Below are 24,259 nucleotides of genomic sequence, written 5' to 3'. Positions count from 1 at the left end.
CGACATTAAAGCGTCGTTTGAGGAGCATAGAGTGGTACATCAAGCAACGATTGGACGATGGTCAGATGGTATGTATGTGGGACTGCGTGAGGGATCTTTCACTCTCAAAATGTCCTTGCGGCGATCCATGCCTTCATTTGTGGCTTTGAGTGATTTTAAACTCGGGTATATGTCACATATGCCGGGCAAAGGAGAACCTGAGAGTAAGACACATGTGCAACATCTGGGTATCTTTATTGTAGACGTTTCGCCATCCAGTGGCTTTATCAATACAAATTCTAGGACATAACTTGAAGACAGTAGAACTATGTACAGAAGATGAGGTAATCAGTCCCTCAACCTAGGAGTAGGTGCGAACAGCACCATAGTCGTGGAGATTCTGAAGCAGAAGAAAGAATCCTGGCGCTTATATAGTAACGTCAGGTGAAGCAGACGAGGGCAAATTCACTGGTAGGCGGGATTCCCCAGTGGAAGTAGGTCCTTCCCAAAGAGATGGGTTAGTTGTAGTAGTAGTTGTCGTAGTCGTGAAGGTTATGTACATGTCCTCAGAATTAAGATTCCATGATGTTGCAGTGTCTGACAAGTTGTGTACGAATGGTATATAATACCGACAAGATGAGAGTAAGACACATGTGCAACATCTGGGTATCTTTATTGTAGACGTTTCGCCATCCAGTGGCTTTATCAATACAGATTCTAGGACATAACTTGAAAACAGTAGGACTATGTCCAGAAGATGAGGTAATCAGTCCCTCAACCTTGGAGTTGGTGCGAAGAGCACCGTAGTCTTGGAGATTCTGAAGCAGAAGCAAAGAGCCTGGCGCCTATATAGTAACGTCAGGTGTAGCAGACGAAGGCATAGTCACTGGTAGGCGGGATTCCCCAGTGGAAGTAGGTCCTTCCCAAAGAGATGGGTTAGTTGTAGTAGTAGTTGTCGTAGTCGTGAAGGTTATGTACATGTCCTCAGAATCAAGATTCCATGAAGTTGCAGTGTCTGACAAGTTGTACAAGAATGGTATATAATACCGACAAGATGAATCAGAATCTCCAAGACTACTGTGCTCTTCGCACCTACTCCAAGGTTGAGGGACTGATTACCTCATCTTCTGTACATAGTCCTACTGTCTTCAAGTTATGTCCTAGAATTTGTATTGATAAAGCCACTGGATGGCGAAACGTCTACAATAAATATACCCAGATGTTGCACATGTGTCTTAATTTCATCTTGTCGGTATTATATACCATTCTTGCACAAGGGTGAGTGAGTTTATGGATGATTTGCGGCAGTGGGGGAGGGGTAGGGAATTAGAGGAGTGTATATGTATGTTGAGATATTTACTGAGGGTTAGCATACCGGGAAAAGTGTTGGTGCGAGTTTTGGGAAGGACTGTGAGGGGTAATGAGGTGATGGAGTGGGAGAGTCTTTCCTTTATATAATTGGGCAGGTATCTGGGGTGCGTTTCGTAAGTTACGTTTAAAGTCAAGGGTGCGGGAAACTATGTATAGGTTTTTACATGGGATATTACCCACTAAAGTACGTTTGTATCAGATGAGAATTGTGCAGTCCACATGTTGTGTTTTGTGCGGGGAGGCGGAGACTGCATATCATGTGGTGTATTTTTGTGAGGGTATCGCGAGGGTACGTCTATGGTTTCGTAGGGTCTTGTATATGTTGGATATGGCAGGAGGAGGTACGTTAATGGTTTTGAAAGCATTGAGTTTGGATATAGAGGGAGTGGGTGATAGTGTGATAAGGGCGGTCATGTATTTAGTTGTGGATTATATTACTATATCGTGGGCTATGAGGGAGGTGGAAAGGGAAGTGCGAATAAGGGCTTTAACAGGGCATTTTTATAAAACAAAGTGTTGGAATGAGGTCGTGTATGGACGAAGGTGGGATATAGATTTTCCAGTTCCGTATAGGGTATTGAATGTGAGAAGGTTGCGCGAATTAATGGTGTAATGGATGGATAGGATTGGTCTCTGCAATACAGGGGGAGGGGGGAGGGGGGAGGGGGGAGGGGGGAAGAGTGTATACCTGGCATAAAATTTTTGATTGAATAGCCTTTGGATAGGGCAAAGCTTTAATTGTTGATGTTTTATAACATGGATGGTCATGGAGAAGCGAGGAGGCTTATCAAATCGGTCAGGTATTTTTATATTATTCTGTTGAGCAAGTGCGATAATCTTGGAAATATACTATTAAATCATATATTATGTGACATTATGTGTCAACCTATTTAAATATGAGTAATTACTGTATTAATGTAATAAGATGTTTCCCTTAAGTTAATATTTGTTATTAATGTACTGTCTCTTTGGTGTTACTGTTTTACCAATACTTATAGAATTATCATTTAGGTTTATTCATATATGAATTTTGGGGAAATAGGTGTAATTACCTACAGAGAATTCTTTATTTCGGGATAAGGGGGGGGGCAATGAATGTGTAATAAGTTTAAGTCAGTATATAGCAGTTAATATTTGTATTAATTCTTAAAAAAAAAAAATCGTAAGACAGGAACGCCCCTTTGTAAAACCGTGTTGAGATTCATTAATCAATCTGTGCCTGTCAAGATGGCTACGAATTGCTTCTGCAATTATTGATTCCATAAATTTTCCCACTATGGAGGTAAGACTTATTGGTCTATAGTTCGAAGCCAAGAACCTGTCACCTGCCTTGTAAATAGGTATTACATTTGCCATTTTCCACTTATCAGGCACTATGCCAGTTTGTAGTGATATGTTAAAAAGATTAGCCAAAGGTATGCTAAGTTCCTCTTTACATTCCTTTAACACCCTTGCAAACGGTTCATCAGGACCTGGGGATTTGTTAGGTTTTAGTTTCTCTATTAGTCTGAGGACCATGTCACTAGTTACTGCAATCGTACATAGTTTATTATCATCCTGTTCTACATAATCTATTACTTCTGGAATTTCGCTAGTACTTTGCTGGGTAAAAACTGAGAGGAAGTAGGAACTGAAAATTTCACGCATATCCTTATCACTGTCAGTGATCTGACCAGAGTTACTCTTAAATGGGCCTATCTTATCCTTAATCTTACTTCTGTATACCTGAAAGAACCCTTTTTGGGTTAGTCTTCGAATCCCTTGCGACCTTAGCCTCATAATCCCTCTTTGCTTTTCTTATTCCTTTCTTTATTTCTCTCTTTAATTGAATATATTGATTTCTTAACTGCCCATCCCCTCTTTTGATACGCCTATATAGGCCTCTCTTTTGACCAATGGGATGTTTTAATCTATTGTTCATCCATTTGGGATAATTTTTGTTAGATCTAATTTCTCTACTCGGAACAAAAGTTGTCTGGGCAGCTAGAACTATGCTCTGAAAAACGTCATATTGGCAACCAAGATCACCTACCTGACCCATAGTCAGGACATCTCAATTTAGCCCACCCAGGTAATTTTTCTGTCCCATGAAGTCGGCCAAGCGAAGATCTGGGACAGAGATTTGATTGCAGTTATCTGAGTAGTTCCATGATATATTGAAACTAAGTGATTTGTGATCACTTTCCCCAAGTTCATCATTAACGTCAAGATTATTAATTAGTGGCACTTTGTTGGCAAGAATCAAGTCAAACAGATTGTTTCCTCTAGTTGGTTCTGTCATATACTCTTCTTAAAAGCAATCCTAAACCGTATCAAGAAAGTCATTAGACTCAAGATTTCCTGTTTTATTGTTCCAATCAATTTGTCTAAAGTTAAAACCTCCCATTAACACAATATTTTCATATCTAGATGCCTTATGAATGTCGTCCCATAACAGCTTACTGCACTCCCTATCAAGGTTTGGGGGCCTATACATCACACCCAAAATTAATTTGTCACGACCCTCGAGAAACTGAAGCCAAACAGATTCTGTGTTCGATGTTTCTAATCTTATATCATGTCTAAGACAACAATTTAAATTTTTTCTGACATACATCGCCACTCCACCATCCTTCCTGTTGACTGTATCAGTGTGGAATAGTTTATAACCTTGTATGCTGCTTTCAGAAGGCATTTCTCTATCTTTCAGGTTGAATCAGGTCTCTGCTATACCAATAATGTCTATATTTACCTACACTAGTAAGTAATCTTAGCTCATCTATCTTATTTCTTAGAATTCTACTATTTGTATAGTAAATCTTAAGGGAGTTAGTCACTCCTTGCCCTCTACTATCTCTCTTTGTTGATCAATTGATTTGCCTAATACTGGTTTATTACCAAGGTTTATACCAAACCTAATAATGCAGCCTGACTGTTTCCCACAAGCACCCATACCTCTATAATCTATCAGTTTAAATTCCCAGACAAGTCATCAATTACCCTCTCAATCGAACTGGCTAATGCAACCATTCCAGCCCCAGAGAGATGAACCCCATCCCTTGCATACATATCACGTTTGCCATAGAATAGGTCTCAGTTATCTATGAATGGGATTGCAAGTTCCTTGCAGTACCTGTCTAGCCAGCAATTTATACCAGTTGCTCTAGACATCCATTCATTGCCCACTCCCTTTCTAGGCAACATGCTACATATGACTGGGATCCCTCCCTTAGACCCAATTACTTCAATGGCTGACCTGTACTTATCCAGGAGCTCCTCTCTCCTGCCCTTCCCAATGTCATTACCCCCAGCACTATGACAGATAATGGGCTTGTTCCCATTACCTGTCATAATATTATCCAACCTGCTGATTATGTCACCAACACCAGCTCCTGGAAGGCACACTCTCTGTCTGATCTTTCTGTCTCTGTTACAAAATGCACGGTCCATATATCTTACCTGAGAATCTCTTACTATTAAAATATTCTAACCTTGATTAACAGGGGAATCAGTGGTACCTTCAACCTCAGTAACCACTGAAGTACACTCGTCCTGGAGAACAGAGAATCGATTTCCTACCTTCACATCTTCTCTGTTAACCCTCCTTATCTTCCTTCTTCCTGAACTGTGAACCACTTGCCACTTAAAGCGGCTGCCACTATCACTGCTGGTGACCATTTCCTCCTTACCAGCTAAATCCTTCTCACACTCACTCCCAAACTCATCTAGGCGAAGCTTCAGTCTCCTATTTTCCTCCTGAAGAAGTAGAACCTCCTTCTTCAACACCTGAACCTGAGATTCTAAAACACTACAACAAGCCATGGTGCTTGGTGGTTGGGTTGTCACGTACCAGCTGTGACACCCCCTACCCCCTCATCAACAACGGCTATAATTTCTGCAATGCGCTGTCAAATTAGCGTTGAATTAAATTATAATTTTCATACTTCATTTTTCATTTTCCTTCGAAATAGGATAAACGCTCATGCTTGTTTTACATTTTCAGTTCTTACAATAGTGTTTATATTTGTATATTATTGTTATTTTTCTATTACTTTTCCTAAGGAGGAGCCAGCCTTGCTAATACTTGCATAAGATCTTACAGGGCTTAGTAAACCTTCACACACACACTCCCCAAGACTCCAAATGTCTGTCTCGCAAGTGGCTTCTACAACACTTTCAGGAGTAAAAACTGTAAAACCTGAAGTAAATGTAAATTACAAATTACCTGATCGTTGGTCATTGATGCGCTTATTAACCGTAAGTCAACTGTCCCTGATTTCCCTACCCAGTATCAGTGGCCACGTGATTAGGGGCAAAATACAGTAAATAGTATCACCAACGGTTCTGTCAGAAACTCGTATCCACGATTCGTTATAAGTCCTCTGAAGCACGTTAACTACCAGGTAACGCTGGGAAACCGTGTGGGATTCAAGAGATAGAAACATGTATGGAGGTGTTGACGGCACAGGTTCTTGGGCAAAATGGCTAATCAGCGTCCTTCTTTCTCTAATTCGCAGCAGCACCGCTAGGTGCCACTACTTACCTAATACCCCTGCTCGTTTCTACCTATTGTAAACATATTAAAGTCTAAAACTAAATTTTTTAATTCTATTGTTAGTTCCTAATTCTACCTAAAACCTGTAATCTCTGAAATTAGTGTAAACCTATCAATAATTATGTGCTGACTCATGATGCTTTGTCGGCGTAGATTCTAGAGGTCTCTCTTTGTTTACAATGGCCCTGTGGGATTTCTTGAACTCGGTAAATTCTCACAGGAACGTTCACATATTCGTAATAAGTCCTACCTGGAGTATACTTGGAAAGCGTTCCGGGGGTCAACGCTCCCGCCTCCTCATCAATGACCTGAGATATTCGAACCCATATCACTTGAAATTGTTTCAAACCCTCCCTTAAGACTTCCATGAATGGCCCCTACCTGCCCGTTCTTCCAACCAGGATTTATACATTCTCTTGGAAAAAGGATAGAGCAAAGTATGATGACTAAGTGCTCAAACCACCTCAGCAGCTTTTCCGCTCTCTGAATTAAACACGTTTTAAAAAGTAGTACAGTGAGGAATACTAGTATTAGATAAGTACCGAAAAAGTTGTGTTGATCTAGAGTGGTGAGGGGAAGCACAGATCCCGTGTAGACCAGCGTCATCTTGCTTGCATTCTGGAACCACTTGCCCCTCTGTACCGCCATCGTCACCCGGCCCACATCCTTCACGTCAAGAAATACTAATATTACTACTGATAAACAATTATGGTGCAAGACCTATATACGGGTAAATTATGGTCTCTGAACGTTGAAGCGATGAGGCGGCTAGTGGGAGTGTATTAATGATTTGATCCACTGAAGGGAAAAATAACTCCAATTCCTTGCATAAAGAGTCCTTAAACTCAAGGACCGTGAGGTCTTACCTGGAGGCGAGCGAGAATAACAAAAGCGACGCAGAAGGTATCTGCGTGGTGATGGGTGGCAGTGAGCACAGTGTATGGAGGTGAAGTGAGCAGGAAGGAGTCCATCTGCCACAGTATGGTAGCATCACCCAGGCTTGACACCACAGCATCCACCAGTCCCAGATATGGCTCTTCCGGGGTATACAACACTATCTGGGAACACACCAATGGGTCGGGTTTAAAGCCCATCGACTACACGAGGGTCATTGTGCCTTCCATAAACATTTACAACATCGCTGAAGAATAATTTATTCTCTAAAACATGGATTAACGTAATCGCTCAGACACCTCTGTGTAAATATTTAATATGCTCAAAACGGAGCGTTAAAACCGAAAGAGCCACACAACACCTTGGAGACTGGGAGGAAATCAGGTTTGATCCAGGACACAGGAGGTCAATATCAAGTGGTAAAGTGATAGCAACAAACAGTGGAAAAAGACACTTGTGTACAGTTCAGAACATTTATTAAAGGAAACTTTTCGCCATGAGTGACTTCATCAGTCCATTAAGACTGAAGAAACCACTCGGAGAGAAACGTTTCCTTAAGTAAATGTCCTGAACTGAGCTCCAATATCCGTTTCCACACAAAGGGAGGTTAAGCCTAATTCCGTGAATCAAGAGCCCCTCTCTAGTGTCAAGTAACTTCCCTTGAAGGGCGGGTGTACATAATTTTAGTAGCAACAGGTAACGTGAACGTCACAAACCACTATGAGGCATTACGTTGTGCAAAAGTTGCGTTTTATATATCTTACTTTTTTTTTGGCTGATACTGAAGTGCTAATTTTGAAAGGATCATTCAGCGCCTCGGAAAACGGAGACAATTACATTGGAAACAAGAACTGGGATTACAAATATTATGGGGCCCTCACAAGCATCAAGTAACTTCCCTGGAAGAGTGAACTACCTTATAGCATCCAGCTAAATGACGAGTCAGCAAGGATGAGATCATGTTGGCCACCTCTTCTGCAGGAGGATCCTCTCCCTCACTACCGGATGAAGTCTTTCTAAATTCTTCCAAGACCGCAGCGTAGCTCCTAGCTTCTGGTAATACCCCTCGGGGTCTGGTCCCTTCCGCTTTGTCTTCAGTTGAATCGTGGTCACGGTTTTGGTCTGCGGCTGTGATAACGGGGGTGCGTGAGGCTTGCAGAACTTGTAGACCTATTGTCCAGGTAGGACTTGTATACGACGCCAGGAAAACTTGGTTACTAATAACAGGTAGTCAATCAGTGGGTGATAATGACCTCTTGACTGTGTGCTTGTCTGCTGGTGGAGTGTTTGCGTAGTCGTCTGCTTTTAAATTGCTTATATAATCTGCTGGAAAATTATTTGTATTGTCTGTTGGTGGATTTGCTGAATAGTCTGTTTCCGTTGGTGAGTTGTTCGTATAGTCTGGTGTTGGATTATTTGTTAATTCTTCTGGTGAACTGTTCGTCTTGTAGTCTGTTGGCGGATTGTTTGCATCGTCTGCTGGTGGATTGCTTATGTAATCTGTTAGTGGATTGTTTGCATCGTCTGTTGGGGTACTGCTTGCATCGTCTGCTGATTGATTGTTCGCATCGTCTCCTGGTACACTGCTTATGTAATCTGCTAGTGGATTGTTTGTGTTGTCATCTCCTGGTGGATTGTTTGCATCTTCTGTTGGGGTATTGTTTGCATCGTCTGCTGGTTGATTGTTCGCATCGTCTCCTGGTACACTGCTTATGTAATCTGCTAGTGGATTGTTTGTGTTGTCATCTCCTGGTGGATTGTTTGCATCTTCTGTTGGGGTATTGTTTGCATCGTCTGCTGGTTGATTGTTCGCATCGTCTCCTGGTACACTGCTTATGTAATCTGCTAGTGGATTGTTTGTGTTGTCACTTCCTGGTGGATTGTTTGCATATTCTGTTGGGGTATTGTTTGCATCGTCTGCTGGCTGATTGTTTGCATCGTCTGCTGGTTGATTGTTTGCATCGTCTGCTGGTACATTGCTTATGTAATCTGCTATTGGATTGTCTGTGGTGTGGTGGTGGTGTGTGAGTGTGGTAATGGAGTGGGAGATGGCGAGAGGGAGGTGGTATCTGAGTGGGAGAGTTTTGTGTTGTTTTTGCTGCTGCAGCAGAGACGTACTGGAAGCAACATGTACCATTGTCCAGATTTTGACCACCATCACACACGCTCCGAACATCTTGAACTGCATCTGCAACATAAATATTTTGTTATATTCGTACCATAAATGCTGTTACTTAACGGAGGTTCGAACTGAGATGGTGTAGGTAAACAGGTCCTACTCTGTCCATTAAACTATGGTTGCTCTGAAGGTTCTTTTTTTTTACATTTATCAAGTGAGCTTTGGTGGTTATAAGAGGGTGGTGGCTGGTGCAACCTGTCACAGTGGTGGCACTAGTGACACAATCCTATTCTCAACCACCTAGAATCAATCCCACATTAATTTTTCTGTTTCACACGCACACACACACACACACACACACACACACACACACACACACACACACACACACACACACACACACACACACACAGTAGTAGCGACCAGTGAAGAGGCGGGGCCAGGAGCTAGGACTCGACCCCTGCAACCTCAACTAGGTGGGTACAACTAGGTGAGTACGCACACACACACACATACGCAGGGAAAGGCAAAGGGAGGAGGAGAGGGCGAAGTCAGTGTTTATTCATGGGCTTCAGGAGAGTGAGGGAAGGACACAATGAAAGATAGCAAGCAGAAAGACAGGAGATTGAGAACATCATCAAAGAAGTAGGCGAAGAGGACATGTCTGAGAATGTAAATTTTCAGAGAATAGGGGGTTACTTGAAGGGGAGAAAATGGCCGATCAAGATGATTTCTCCCCTTCAAGTACCCCCCTATCCTCTGACGGTTGAAAGAATTGTAAGCATACAAGAAGATGTTCCTAGAAAGAAACAGGACAAAAACAGAACGACAGCAGCTGAGGGAGAGGACACAAAAGCAAAAGGGGCTAGGAAGAGAAACAAGGAGAGAATCAGCAGAAGTCAATCAGAACAGGGCAGAGCAACAGAAGAAAACACACACAGAGCCATCTCCAGAACCCCACAACCAAACACGCTATCCCAACACAGACCACAACCCACACTCACAGCCCCCACCCCACACCACGCTGTAGGATCGCACAGCACAATGCCAGACCCACCACCCTCACAGACTGAAGGTATGGTACACAAAAAAGATGGAATAACAAATCAGTGGGAGGAGTGGGACGAGAGATTTAATGAGGCATCACCGGACCAAGCTCAAAGGGATGATATCAGATGTCATCTTTCCAATGGGATATCAAATCCTGAGGAAAGACAGAGGGAACAGAGGGGGAGGAGTGGCACTGCTGATCAAAAACCGATGAGATTTTGATGAGCTGGAGAGAGGAGACAGAGGAGAAGCAAGAGATTATATAATAGGAACGCTTCAGCTTGGATTTCCCAGGGAGTTAATTACAGTGATGTATAACCCACCACAGAAGATCAGGAGGCCAAGGCAAGAGTATGGTGAGAGTAATAGAGAGATGAATTACACAATGGTTGAAGTGGCCAGTAGGGCTCTTGTGAGCAGGGCAAAACTACTGATCATGGGTGCCTTCAACCACAAGGAAATCGACTGGGAGAACTTGGAGCCACATGGGGACCATGAAACGTGGAGGGCTAAGATGATGGAGGTGGTACTGGAAAACATCATGTACCAACACGTAAGGGACACTACCAGAGAGAGGATGAACCAGAGAGACTGGGCCTAGCATTCAGCTTGAGTAGTGCAGATATTGAGGACATCACATACGAAAGACCCCTTGGGGCCAGTTATCGTGTGGTTCTGAGCTTCGAATATATAGTAGAGTTACAGGTGGAGGGGGAAGAAGGAAGGGCTGGACGAATGAAGCCAAACCACAAGAATGGGGACAACCCAGGCATGAAGAACTTCCTCAGTGGAGTCCAGTGAGACAGAGAACTGGCAGGGAAGTCAGTAAACGAGATGATGGAATATGTGACAACAATATGCAAGGAAGCTGAGAAGAGGTTCATATCCAAGGGGTAACAGGAATAACAAAAAAGCCAGAATGAGCGCATGGTTCACCCCAAGGTGCAGGGAGGCCAAAGCCAAGTGTGCTAGGGAATGGAAGAAATAGCAGGCAAAGGACCCATGAGAATAAGGAGAGCAGTCACAGAGCCAGAAATGAATATGCATGGGTAACAAGAGGGTGTTCCTAGAAAGAGACACAACAAAAACAGAACGACAGCAGCTGAGGGAGAGGGCACAGAAGTGAGATGGGCTAGGAAGAGAGACAAGGACAGAATCAGCAGAGGACAACCAGAACAGGGCAGAGTAACAAGAGCAAACACAAAGACAATACGAAAATGACATAGTAGCAAGAGCCATATCTGTTGCAAAGCTGTTGTACAGCCACATCAGGGGAAAAACAACAGTCAAGGACCAGGTAATCAGGCTGAGGAAGGAAGGAGGGGAGGTCACAAAAAATGACCACGAAGTATATGAGAAGCTCAACATGAGATTCACAGAAGTGTTCACAGAGGAGACAGAAGCGCTTCCAGAAAGGCAGAGAGGTGGGGTACACCATCAAGGGTTGAACAATACATACAGCCGAGGAAGAAGAGAAGAGGCTGCTAAGCGAACTAGATACCTCAAAGGCGATGGGGCTGTATAACATCTCTCCATGGGTTCTGAGAGAGGGACCAGAGGTGCTTTGGTACCACTTATAACTATCTTCAACAGAAGTATCGAACAGGGCAACTACCGGAAGTATGGAAAACAGCAAATGTAGTCCCAGTTTTTCAAATTGGACACAGACATGAAGCATTAAACTATAGACCAGTGTCATTGACGTGTATAGTATGCAAGGTCATGGAGAAAATTATCAGGAGATGAATGGTGGAGCACCTAGAAAGGAATGATCTTATCAACAACAGCCAGCATGGTTTCAGGGACAGGAAATCCTGCGCCACAAACCTACTGGAATTCTATGAGTGGGTGACGGCAGCAAGACAAGAGAGAGAGAGGGGTGGGTAGATTGCATTTTCTTAAACTATACGAAGGCGTTTGACATTGTTCCACAAAAGAGATTGGTGCAAAAGCTTGAGGACGTGGCAGGGATAACAATGAGAGCACTACAATGGATCAGGGAATACCTGTCAGGAAGACAACAGCAAATCATGATACATGACGAGGTGTCATAGTTGGCGTCTGAAACAAGCGGGGTGCCACAGGGATCAGTTCTAGGACCGGTGCTGTTTCTGGTATTTGTGAACGACATGACGGAAAGAATAGACTCCGAAATGTACCTGCTTGCAGATCATATGAAGTTGATGAGAATTCAATGGGACTAGGGCCAGGCAGAACTACAGAGGGATCTAAATAGGCTGCAGGCCTGGTCCAGCAACTGGCTCCTGGAGTTCAACCCCACCAAGTGCAGAGTCATGAAGATTGGGGAAGGGTGAAGAAGACCACAGACAGAGTACAATCAAGGGAGCCAGAGACTACAAACCTCACTCAAGGAAAAGGATCTTGGGGTGAGTATAACACCAAGCACATCTCCTGAGGTGCACATCAACCAAATAACTGCTGCAGCATACGGGCACCTGGCAAACCTAAGAACAGCATTCCGACATCTAAATAAGGAGTCATTCAGGACCCTGTACACTGTGTACGTTAGGCCCATATTGGAGTATGCAGCGCCAGTTTGGAACCCTCACCTAGCCAAGCATGTAACGAAACTAGAGAAAGGGCTAAAGGTTTGCAATAAGACTAGTCGCAGAGTTAAGAGAGGTATGTCTGACGCGGAGAGGTTAAGGGAAATCGAGTTGACGACTCTGGAAGACAGGATAGATATGGGGAAATGATAAGGAAATATAAAATACTGAGAAAAATCGACAAGATGGACAGAGACAGGATGTTTGAAAGATGGGACACAGCAACAAGGGGTCACAGTTAGAAGTTGAAGACTGAGATGAACCACAAGGAATAGTCGTGGTAGTGATGTAGTGGAGGCAGGATCCATACATAGCTTTAAGAAGAGGTATGATAAAGCTCGTGGAGCGGTTAGAATGACCGAGTAGCGGCCAGTGAAGAGGTTGGGCCAGGAGCCGTGACTCGACCCTTGCAACCACAAATAGATGAGTAGAACACACACATACACACACACATACACACACAGTCACACACAAAACGAGACTGTCCTACGAAGAGTGTCTAAGGGAAATTGGCCTGACGACACTAAAGGACAGGAGGGTCAGGGAAGACATAATAACGACATATAAAATACTGCGAGGAATTGACAAGGTGGATAGAGACAGGATGTTCCAGAGATGGGACACAGAAACAAAGGGTCACAATTGGAAGTTGAAGACTACTGTGAGTCAAAGGGACTTTAGGAAGTATTTCTTCAGTCACAGAGTTGTCAAGAAGTGAAATAGCCTAGAATGTGACGTAGGGGAGGCAGAAACCATACATAGTTTTAAGACGAGGTTTGATAAAGCTCATGAAGCAGGGGGAGAGAGAGAGGACCCAGTAGCAATCAGTGAAGAGGCGGGAGCAGGAGCTATGAATCGACCCTTGCAACCACAAATAGGTGAGTACACGATGTGAGGCTAATGAAGAGAATTCAATCGGACGAGGATCAGGCAGGACTACAAAAGGATCTGGAGAGGCTGCAAGCCTGGTCCAGGAACTTGCTTAAAGAGTTTAACCCCACCATTTGCAAAGTCATGATGATCGGGGAAAGGCAACGGTGCCCGCAAAGAGAGTGCAGTCTAGGGAGCCAAATACTGCAAACCTCACTCAAGGAAAATATCTAGGAGTGAGCATAATACCTAACACTACTACTGAGACGCACTTTAACTAAATAGCTGCTGCAGCATATTGGTGACTTGTAAACCTAAGAATAGCGTTCCGACACCTCAGTAAGGGATCGTTCAAGACTCTGTACACAATGTACGTCAGGCCCATACTGGAGTATGCAGCACCAGTTCAGAACTCACACCAGGTGAAGCACATCCGGAAATTAGAGAAAGTGCAAAAGTTTGCAACGAGACTAGTCCCGAAGCCAAGCGGCATGTCCTACGAAAAGAGGTTAAGGAAAATAGAGCTGACGACACTGGAGTACAAGAGAGGAGAAACATGAAAACGACATATAAAATCCGAAAGGAACTGACAAGGTGGACAGAAACAGAATGTTCCAGAGACTGGACACAGCAACAACCGGTTACAACCAGAAATTGAAGACTCAGATGAGTCAGAGGGACTTTATGAAGTACTTCTTCAGTCATAGAGTTATCAGAAAGGTGAACAGTCTAGAGACTGGTGTAGTGGAGGCATGATTCGTACAAATCTTTCAGAAGAGATATGATATAGCTCATGGAGCAGGGAGTGAGTGAATCTAGTAGCGACCAGTGAAGAAGCGGGGCCAGGAGCTATGATTTGACCCCTGTAACCATACTTAGGTGAGTACACACACACACACATTATATATATATATATATATATATATATATATATATATATATATATATATATATATATATATATATATATATATATATATATATATATATATATATATATTTAACAAGTCGGAAGTCTCCCATCGACAGATAGATAGATTGATAATGGGCCAAGGGTCAGTTAACTAAATTATAGTAGTGAAGGATTACTTGCGAAATGAAAATCATAGCCTTATTTGCATTTTTCTGAAGAAGCGCTAAAGCCGTAGAGAAATGAAAAGGTGATTAGAATTGAGTAACAGAAATGGAGGACGACAGCTCATTAACTTCCAACAGTTTCCTTGTTTACTGATAAATGTTGAGACACAATCAGCAACATTTATTTTGTAAACGCTGTTAATTTATTTTATTTTCAGTCTATTTTATTTTGGCATGATTTTAATTCGTTTAGTGGATGATCCAGCGTCCAGTTTTAATAAATATGCCAATATTCCGTAGATAAAGTTGTCATGACGCTCTCCACAAGCACTTACTTCATATATCAATATATGCTATACACACACACACCAGGGTTCGTAACACACACATACCAGAGCTGGTAACACACACAACAGGACTAATAACACAGGCACACCAGGGTTCGTAACACACACATACCAGAGCTGGTAACACACACAACAGGACTAATAACACAGGCACACCAGGGATGGTAACACACACACCAATACTGGTAACACACACCAGGGCTGGTAGCACACACCAGGGCTGGTAACACACACCAGGGCTGGTAACACACACCAGGGCTGGTAGCACACACCAGGGTTGGTAACACACACCAGGGCTGGTAACACACACCAGGGCTGGTAACACACACCAGGGCTGGTAGTACACACCTGGGCTGTTAGCACACACCAGAGCTGGTAGCACACATCAGGGTTGGTAACACACACCAGGACTGGTAGCACACACCAGGGCTAGTAGCACACAACATTGCTGGTAACACTCACCAGGACTGGTAACACACACACCAGGGCTGTTAGCACATACCAGGGCTGGTAACACTCACCAGGGCTGGTAACACACATACCAGGGCTGGTAACACTCACCAAGGCTGGTAACACTCACCAGGGCTGGTAACACACATACCAGGGCTGGTAGCACACACCAGGGCTGGTAACACACATACCAGGGCTGGTAACACTCACCAAGGCTGGTAGCACACACCAGGGCTGGTAACACTCCCCGGGGCTGGTAACACTCACCAAGGCTGGTAACACACACCAGGGTTGGTAGCACTCACCAGGGCTTGCAACACACACACCAGGGGTGGTAACACACACCAGGGCTGGTAACATACACCAGGGCTGGTAGTATACACCAGGGCTGGCAACACACTCAAGGGCTGGTAACACACACCAGGGCTGGTAACACACCGGGACTGGTCACACACACCAGGGCTGGTAACACTCACCAGGGCTGTTAACTCACACACCAGGGCTGGTAGCACACACCAGGGCTGGTAACACACACCAAAGCTGGTAACACATACCAAAGCTGGTAACACACACCAAAGCTGGTAACACACATCAGGGCTGGTAGCACACACCAAGGCTGGTAACACACACCGAAGTTGGTAACACACACCAAAGCTGGTAACACACATCAGGGCTGGTAGCACACACCAGGGCTGGTAACACACACCAGGGCTGGTAGCACACACCAGGGCTGGTAGCACACACCAGGGCTGGTAACACACACCAGGGCTGGTAACACACACCAGGGCTGGTAGCACACACCAGGGCTGGTAGCACACACCAGGGCTGGTAACACACACCAGGGCTGGTAGCACACACCAAGGCTGGTAGCACACACCAGGGCTGGTAGCACACACCAGGGCTGGTAACACACACCAGGGCTGGTAGCACACACCAAGGCTTGTAGCACACACCAGGGCTGGTAGCACACACCAAGGCTGGTAGCACACACCAGGGCTGGTAACACACACCAGGGCTGGTAACACACACCAGGGCTGGTAGCACACACCAGGGCTGGTAACACACACCAGGGCTGGTAACACACACCAGGGCTGGTAGCACACACCAAGGCTGGTAGCACACACCAGGGCTGGTAACACACACCAGGGCTGGTAACACACACCAAGGCTGGTAGCACACACCAGGGCTGGTAGCACACACCAAGGCTGGTAGCACACACCAGGGCTGGTAACACACACCAGGGCTGGTAACACACACCAGGGCTGGTAGCACACACCAGGGCTGGTAACACACACCAGGGCTGGTAGCACTCACCAAGGCTGGTAGCACACACCAGGGCTGGTAGTACACACCAGGGATGGTAGCACACACCAGGGCTGGTAGCACACACCAGGGCTGGTAGCACACACCAGGGCTGGTAAGACACACCAAAGTTGGTAACACACACCAAAGTTGGTAACACACACCAAAGCTGGTAACACACACCAGGGCTGTTAATTAAGAGCTACTCAGAGCTCTCATTCTCCAGTTACCTCATCAATTACATTAATTCTAAGCTTTACACAAGCAAATTTGCCAGGACGTAATAAGCTAAACTTAACGTGCACTCTCCTGGCTCCATGATGCATCCACTATTGAATGTTGAAGTCGTTCAGAATATAAAGAAATGTTCAGGTATGTTTAACGGGATATAGCGGGTGTCACTGTGTCATTCTGCTTTACTCATAGTTAACAGATGTACACACACACACACACACACACACACACACACACACACACACACACACACACACACACACACACACACACACACTCACACACACTCACACACAGTAGTGTGTGTGTGTGTGTGTACATGTACTGACACTGTACTGACACAGTACTGACACTGTACTGACACTGTACTGACACAGTACTGACACTGTACTGACACAGTACTGACACTGTACTGACACAGTACTGACACAATTCTTACACAGTGCATACACAGTACGGGCACAGTACTGACAATACTAATACAGTACTTACACAGTACTGACACATTACTGACACAGTAGTAACACAGTACTGACACAATACTGACAGTTGTGACACAATACTGACACGGTAGTGACACAGTAGTGACACAGTAGTGACACAGTACTATCCTTACTAATACAGTACTAACACATTAGTGACATAGTAGTGACACAGTAGTGACACAGTAGTGACACAGTAGTGACACAGTAGTGACACAGTACTGACACAGTTCTATCCATACTAATACAGTACTAACACTGTAGTGACACAGTAGTGAGACAATACTGACTCAGTACTGACACAGTACTGACACAGTACTGACACAGTACTGACACAGTGATGGCACAGTCATCAATATGACGTATTTACAACACTTGGGTAACTTTATTATCTTAAAGTTTCGCCTGAAAGACGTCTTCTTTCTAATACAGGTGAAAACAACTGAAAACAATAATAGAGTTGTTTTCACCAGTATTCGACTGAAAGCCCTGTTGTTCAGGCGAGAAAGTTACCCAGGTGTTGGATATTGATCATGAAAAGATGTTACTATGATAACTAGCGAGTTAATGTTGTTAATATTTTATTGGGTAGGAATGCTGGGAGAATGTCTGTTAACACAGTTGTTAATGACAGGAGAACTCCGTGGAAGTTCCTTTTGGCAGACATATTCTGCTGGGTTATCGGCCAATATGGTAAATAATTGACATCGCATTCCATGATGTGAGTGTTGACGGCTGTGTTATTACAGTCGACAAGGTTAGGAATTTGTCACAACAACACACCAAATATTGCACAAGTTAACTAGAGTATACAAACCACAACATGCAGATGTGATGGTAGATGTTGACATCAACATTCAGAGGTGTAGATGTTGACTGGAGCGTTAAAACATCAACATTCAGAGGTGTAGATGTTGACTGAAGGGTTAAAACATCAACAGACAGATGTGATGGAAGATGTTGATGGGGATGTATAAACTACAACATACAAATATTATGGTAGACATTGACTGGAGTGTGCAAACTACAACTTACAGATGTGATTGTAGATGTTAACTGGAGTGGGCCTTATCGTACCTGCAACTAAAACTGTTTGGAGCTTTCCTTCACCTCTATTTCGTCTATTTTTTACTGGTCATCTCCTTCCAAAGTGCTCAGTTAAACTAGAACAGACCTTGTGGCCAGTGATAATTTCTTTTGAAAGAAGCATATAGTACATTATTATACCAATGAATATTTATAATGTTATATTACCGCCATCCCCAACAGTTTACTCACCATTATCCGTCAAGCTATGTTAATATGCTATTTCGTCACCGTGTTGTTTTCAGTAGGCAGGGCCTACTGGCAGACTTGACCGATGATATTATCAAGGAGAAACTCGAGATTATATTATTATAATCAAATAAAGCATTAAACCGACAAGGGTCATACTGAGCTGCAGGGCAGAAAATAGTGTAGGGCCTATAAACAGCTAGTTGGAAAGAGGATCGGAAGTGAGGGAAGAAAAGGGTTGGAAGGAACACAAGAGGCTATACATCAAAGTTCGTGTAGAAGAGCAGCTGCTGACAAAAAGTAAAAACATGATCGTAAGTCAAAGGCAGGACCGTCTGCAAGAAGGTAAGATAAAGTATAAACTGTAGGACGGCAGCGACGGCGGAGGTAAATTCTGCGAGCTCGCTTGTAAACCGGAAAATCCACAAGAAGGTGATTAACGGAAACTGGGACCCAACAAATCTCACAGAGAGGAATAGGGAGTAGCTCCATAAGATACCCATGGATAAGACGAGTATGGCCGATGCGGAAACGGGAGAGTGTAGTCTCCTGAGTACAGCAACGATGATAAGGCTGCAAACTCAAACACGGTTTAATAGAATGTAATTTGTTATAGTGCATATCTGACCACTGTTGTTGCCAACGATTGCGAAGACGGGCAGTGATGATGGTAAAATAGTCCCTGAATGGAATACCTCTGTATTTCGCCTGCTCATTTCCCTGCACATCAACATGTCCAGGGACCCAACAGAAAACGACATCTTTGTTTTTGTTAGCTACACGATACAACCAAAGTTGAAATGAAGGGCCACGGGACGAGGGGGAACCAAATTATTTAATGGCTTGTAAAATGCTGAGGGAATCCGAAACAATCACAAACGTTGAAGGAGACATGTAATACATAGAAGTGCTATGAGGATGACATACAACTCGGCGGTAAATATACTATCCGATTCTAAGAAATGACCCTGGGCAACATCATCAGTTACCACCGCAGTGAACCCAACTCCATCAGAAGATTTAGAATATTCTGTATAAACAGCAAGTGCACGAGCACGCAACCGGAAGTGATCAAGAAAAAGAGATCTAGAAGCAGATGTAGGTAGGAGAGCTTTAGTGCATGGCATTAGGGGAGACCAGACACGACCAAATATGTGATGGAAGAACGGACGGTAGATCATTTATAGCCAAGAGACAAAGGGTAGTGCAAAGGACACAACATTGTGGGACTCCCTCGGCCTGAACAAAGTCTGAGGAAAGCGAGGCGCCAATACGGACACGAAAATGTCTTTCAGATAAGAAAGCAGCAAGGAAGGTCGGCAGATTACCACTGAGGCCTAAGGAGTGGGCCTGGGCTAAGATGTTATGCCTCCAAGTGGTCTCATATACCCTTTCAAGATCGAAAAAGACTGCCAGAACTGAGTGTGCATTAGCAAAGGCATTTCGCACATAAGTGGAGCAAGGGGTCCAGAGTAGACCGCCCCTTGCGGAAACCATATTGTCTAGGAGACTGTCGTGAGTCTCCAAATACATACCGCTACATCACATTGCAGACTACACTAGTCAAAGCAATGGGACGATAGCGAGAAGAATCAAGCCCAAAGTGCTTGGCTTGCAAAACGGCAGTACAATGGCAGATTTCCATTTTTGAGGGAGAACCCCTCGCATCCAAACATGGTTGAAAAGACTCAAAAGGACGGTAAGGGCTGTAGAATGCAGACTGTAGCATATGGATATGAATACCGTCAGGTCCAGCTGCCGATGACCGGCAAGTGGAAAGCGTGAACTCTAGCTCGAAGAGAGCAAAATGTACTTTATAAGGCTCCATCCCATTATAAGAAAATCCAAGGGCGATTGCTCCCCGAAAAACTTAGAAGCAAGAAATGAGGGACAGAGGTGAAGCCGTTAGTAGATATGGACGAGATAGTTCCTGATTTCTTTGGCAACTTCAAGAGGTTCCACGATGCTAACACCAGCAACTCGTAAAACGGGAGCTGGGTCTGAAGTGTACTTGCTGCACAACTTCCATACCTTCTTCCAAACCGCATACATAGGTGAAATTGAGGTAATGGTAGAAACGTGGTGTTTCCAAAAATTGCGCTTAGCATTGCGTATGACGCAGTGAGCGACTGCCCTCGACTGCTTAAAATCTGATCTACGGTCCGATTATGTCAATAACGGCCCCATGCAGCACGTTTCAAGGGCACTGCATAGGCACACATAGGAGACCACCAAGATAGGTATGTCTGAGAATGCCTGCCCGATATTTCAGGAATAGAACGTAATGTTGCAGTCAAAATTAAGGTCGAAAACTGGTGCACCAGCTCATCTATAGAGGCGGTGAGATGAAAATTTAAGTCCCAATTAGCCAGCAGGGGCTACGAGGAGGTCGGGAATACATAGCAGAAGTAACAAGAATAGGAAAGTGATCACTGTCGTGCAAATCCGGGAGAACAGAACAAGTGTAATCAAGTGCAATTGACGAGAAGCAGATGGAAAGATCAATGCAAGAGAGAGACTGATTGTGAAAGTCAAAATGGGTAGGAGCACCTATGTTTAAAACATAAAGAGGATGAGAAGTGAGAAGTCTCCAACTGATCACCACGAGAGTCACAGTGGGACCCTCCCACTGGAAGATACGCCTCTCCAGAGAGTGGAGATTTAAGGCCTTAAGTCTATCTTCATACGGGAGGTTCCATACACAGTAAATCATTTTATTCAGTCTCCCCGTCAGAAAGGCGAGTTTTGTTGCAATTAAGAAAAGGGGGGGGAACTGCAAGATGTATCGCATACTCTATGGCACCACAGACTGGGCACTCCACCACAGACTTGCAATATTTAGCTGGATGTCAGAAGCGCCAACAGTTTCGACACTGTTGGGGCGCAGGGACCACTGTACTGACCCTTATGCGATGTCCTGCAGTATTAACAGAGGACAGAAGCTCACGACAATCAAAGGTTAAGTGGGCGATGGTACTGGGAAAGCACCTCTGCCCTCAAGTGGGCACGACATACGCACCCACTTTGAGAATCGGAAAGTCCTGTAGGGCCAATTGCTCTAAAGTATCGTCACCACAAGAGAGAAAATCACACTGTACAATGATATGCGGTAAGACCACCGTACCACTGCAGGAATTGAGAGTAAAGTGCTTGTGAACTGTGGCAGGAACGTTATCATGAGAAGTATGATGGGAAAGATCATGAGCTTGGCCTACATTCTGAACTGTAATGATGCACACACCACTCTGAAGAGCGTGAAAGGATATATTATGGCCAACATATAAGAGAGCTTTACCGATACTATTGTCTGTAAAATAATCAGTAGGAGACATCGGTAGCATGGAAAAGTGTGCTTGTAAACATGGTGCACAAAGGAAGTGGATATCACGTAGGCTGTTCCTGGGTGGAATGAGCAGAAATCGAAGGACCATCGTCAGCAAATGGTCTGGAACGTTTAGGCGTAGAACAGCGGGAGGCCTGACCTGAGGCAGGTGGGTGATACGAAAATTATTGCACTGTATTTAGGGAAGCCACCTGCATAGTTAAAGATGTGCAAGGGTCACAGACACTAGAAGAAACGAGAGTAGCCTCGGCACCTGGAGCCAGTAATGAAGTGTCACCAGCAGGAGGTACGGGGGTATAGGAAAAGTCTGGAGAATGGTCCAATAATGAAGCCAGGTCAGAACAGGATGTGGTAACATAAAGGGGCCTGGAAAGAGGAGGGGGGCCACAGAATGAAGTCTCCATGATGGTGGTACTTTTTTCTTATTATTTAAAAAAAAGGAGGAAAGAAAAAAAAAAGAAAGAGGGCAAGTGTAGGGACAATTACTAGAAAGAATGAAAACTCCGTAAGTTCTCTCCCTTATCCAAGAGGACCTCGACACTGCTAGCTGTGCAGATGCAGCGTGGAACCCATGCCATACCTTACCCCTCACACCACTAAACCAGCGCTCTGGGATAGCAACCAGATACCCACCACAGAGCATACCTCCCTCAGCTGCCACCTTCCAGAACCGACAGGCAGCCTCCGGAGATACACTCGTCATCTGCAGAACACCCTGCCCCACCTGAAAATCCGGGAAAGAAACAAAGCTCCTCCAGATAATCCAGATTCCACGGCAAACTACACCAGAGGGACTCCACGAAGTGAGATGAATCCGGCACACTTCCCCCTGCCTAGAAATTGTAATGCCAGAAGGGAGGAACCCAGAGGCTACAAACGGGACAGCGAAAAGGGAGGAATGGGAGGGGAGGAAGAAAGGGAAAAGAGGAGATGGGGAGGATGGGATAGGGAAGGGGGATTCTGGGGTAATTATGTTCGGTCTGAGGAAGAAAACCATAAGGTCCAATTTCATAGCCCCTTTACCACGACGAGGAGCACTCCTAGAGAGCTTCTCTCAAGAAGGTAAACTTTACAAACATTTTCATAGTGCCAGAGAGAAGTGGAGACAAATTGTTTATGTGACCACGTGTTGTTGGAATGTGAGTACGGTAACATTTATGAAGAAATTCCAATAATGCCAATAATGACTATATTTCATGCAATAAGATCACAGTAAACAGGTGATTTCAGAATATGCAAAACAACCACTCTGAAAGAATAGAGAAATTCCAAGCGCTTTCGTGACTACTCACATTATCAAGGAACTATGAGTAGTCACGAAAGCGCTTGGAATTTCTCTATTCTTTCAGAGTGGTTGTTTTGCATATATATATATATATATATATATATATATATATATATATATATATATATATATATATATATATATATATATATATATATATATATATATATATATATATATATATATATATATATACATATATATATTATATATATATATATATATATATATATATATATATATATATATATATATATATATATATATATATATATGTATATATATGTACTCTAGCTCACTCAAAAGCCTCTTCACTTCATCCTCGATTGTGTGCACTGTGTCCAGCACCTGGTGGTGTACCCCACCTCTCCGTCTTTCTGGAGCCCCTTCTGTCTCCTCTGTGAACACTTCTTTGAATCTCTTGTTGAGTTCCTCACATACTTCACGGTCATTTCTTGTTGTCTCTCCTCCTTCCTTCCTTAGCCTGATTACCTGGTCCTTTACTGTTGTTTTCCTCCTTATGTGGCTGTATAACAGCTTTAGGTCAGATTTGGCTTTCGCTGCTATGTCGTTTTCATATTGTCGTTGGGCCTCCCTTCATACCTGTGCATATTCATTTCTGGCTCTACGACTGCTCTTCTTATTCTCCTGGGTCTTTTGCCTTCTATACTTCTTCCATTTCCTAGCACTTGGTTTTTGCCTCCCTGCACCTTTGGGTGAACTACGGGCTCATCTTGGCTTCTTCATTATTTCTGTTACCCTTAGGTACAAACCTCTCCTCAGGTTCCTTGCATATTGTTGTTACATTTTCCATCATCTCATTAATTGGCTTCCCTGCCAGTTCTCTGTCCCTCTGAACTCCGTTCAGGAAGTTCCTCATTCCCGTGTAGTCTCCTTTCTTGTAGTTTGGCTTCATTCGTCCTAGCCTTCCTGCTTTCCCCTCCACTTGTAGCTCTACTGTGTATTCGAAGCTTAAAACTACATGATCACTGACCCCCAAGGGGTCTTTTATATGTGATGTCCTCAATATCTGCACTACTCAAGGTGAATACTAGGTCCAGTCTTGCTGGTTCATCCTCT

At 44.0% G+C, this 24,259-nt stretch overlaps 1 protein-coding gene across 1 annotated transcript in view; it reads right to left on the bottom strand.

The window, feature by feature from the left end:
• LOC128706023 (probable glutamate receptor) overlaps positions 1-7,739 on the bottom strand; it is a 52,743-nt gene extending 45,004 nt beyond the window's left edge. Inside the window, exons 1-4 of the mRNA XM_070080557.1 lie at positions 7,695-7,739; positions 6,751-6,942; positions 5,180-5,234; positions 103-197 (exon numbers count right to left, since the gene is read on the bottom strand). Coding sequence (XP_069936658.1) covers positions 103-197; positions 5,180-5,234; positions 6,751-6,942; positions 7,695-7,739 — 387 coding nt within the window. The remainder of the gene's footprint in view (positions 1-102; positions 198-5,179; positions 5,235-6,750; positions 6,943-7,694) is intronic.
• Positions 7,740-24,259: the final 16,520 nt, after the last annotated feature.

Source organism: Cherax quadricarinatus, unplaced genomic scaffold (assembly GCF_038502225.1).
Source record: "Cherax quadricarinatus isolate ZL_2023a unplaced genomic scaffold, ASM3850222v1 Contig605, whole genome shotgun sequence".
Classification (NCBI taxonomy): Eukaryota; Metazoa; Arthropoda; class Malacostraca; order Decapoda; family Parastacidae; genus Cherax; species Cherax quadricarinatus.
The sequence above is the reverse complement of the archived record's forward strand: the minus strand, read 5'-3'. Positions and strand labels throughout refer to the sequence as shown.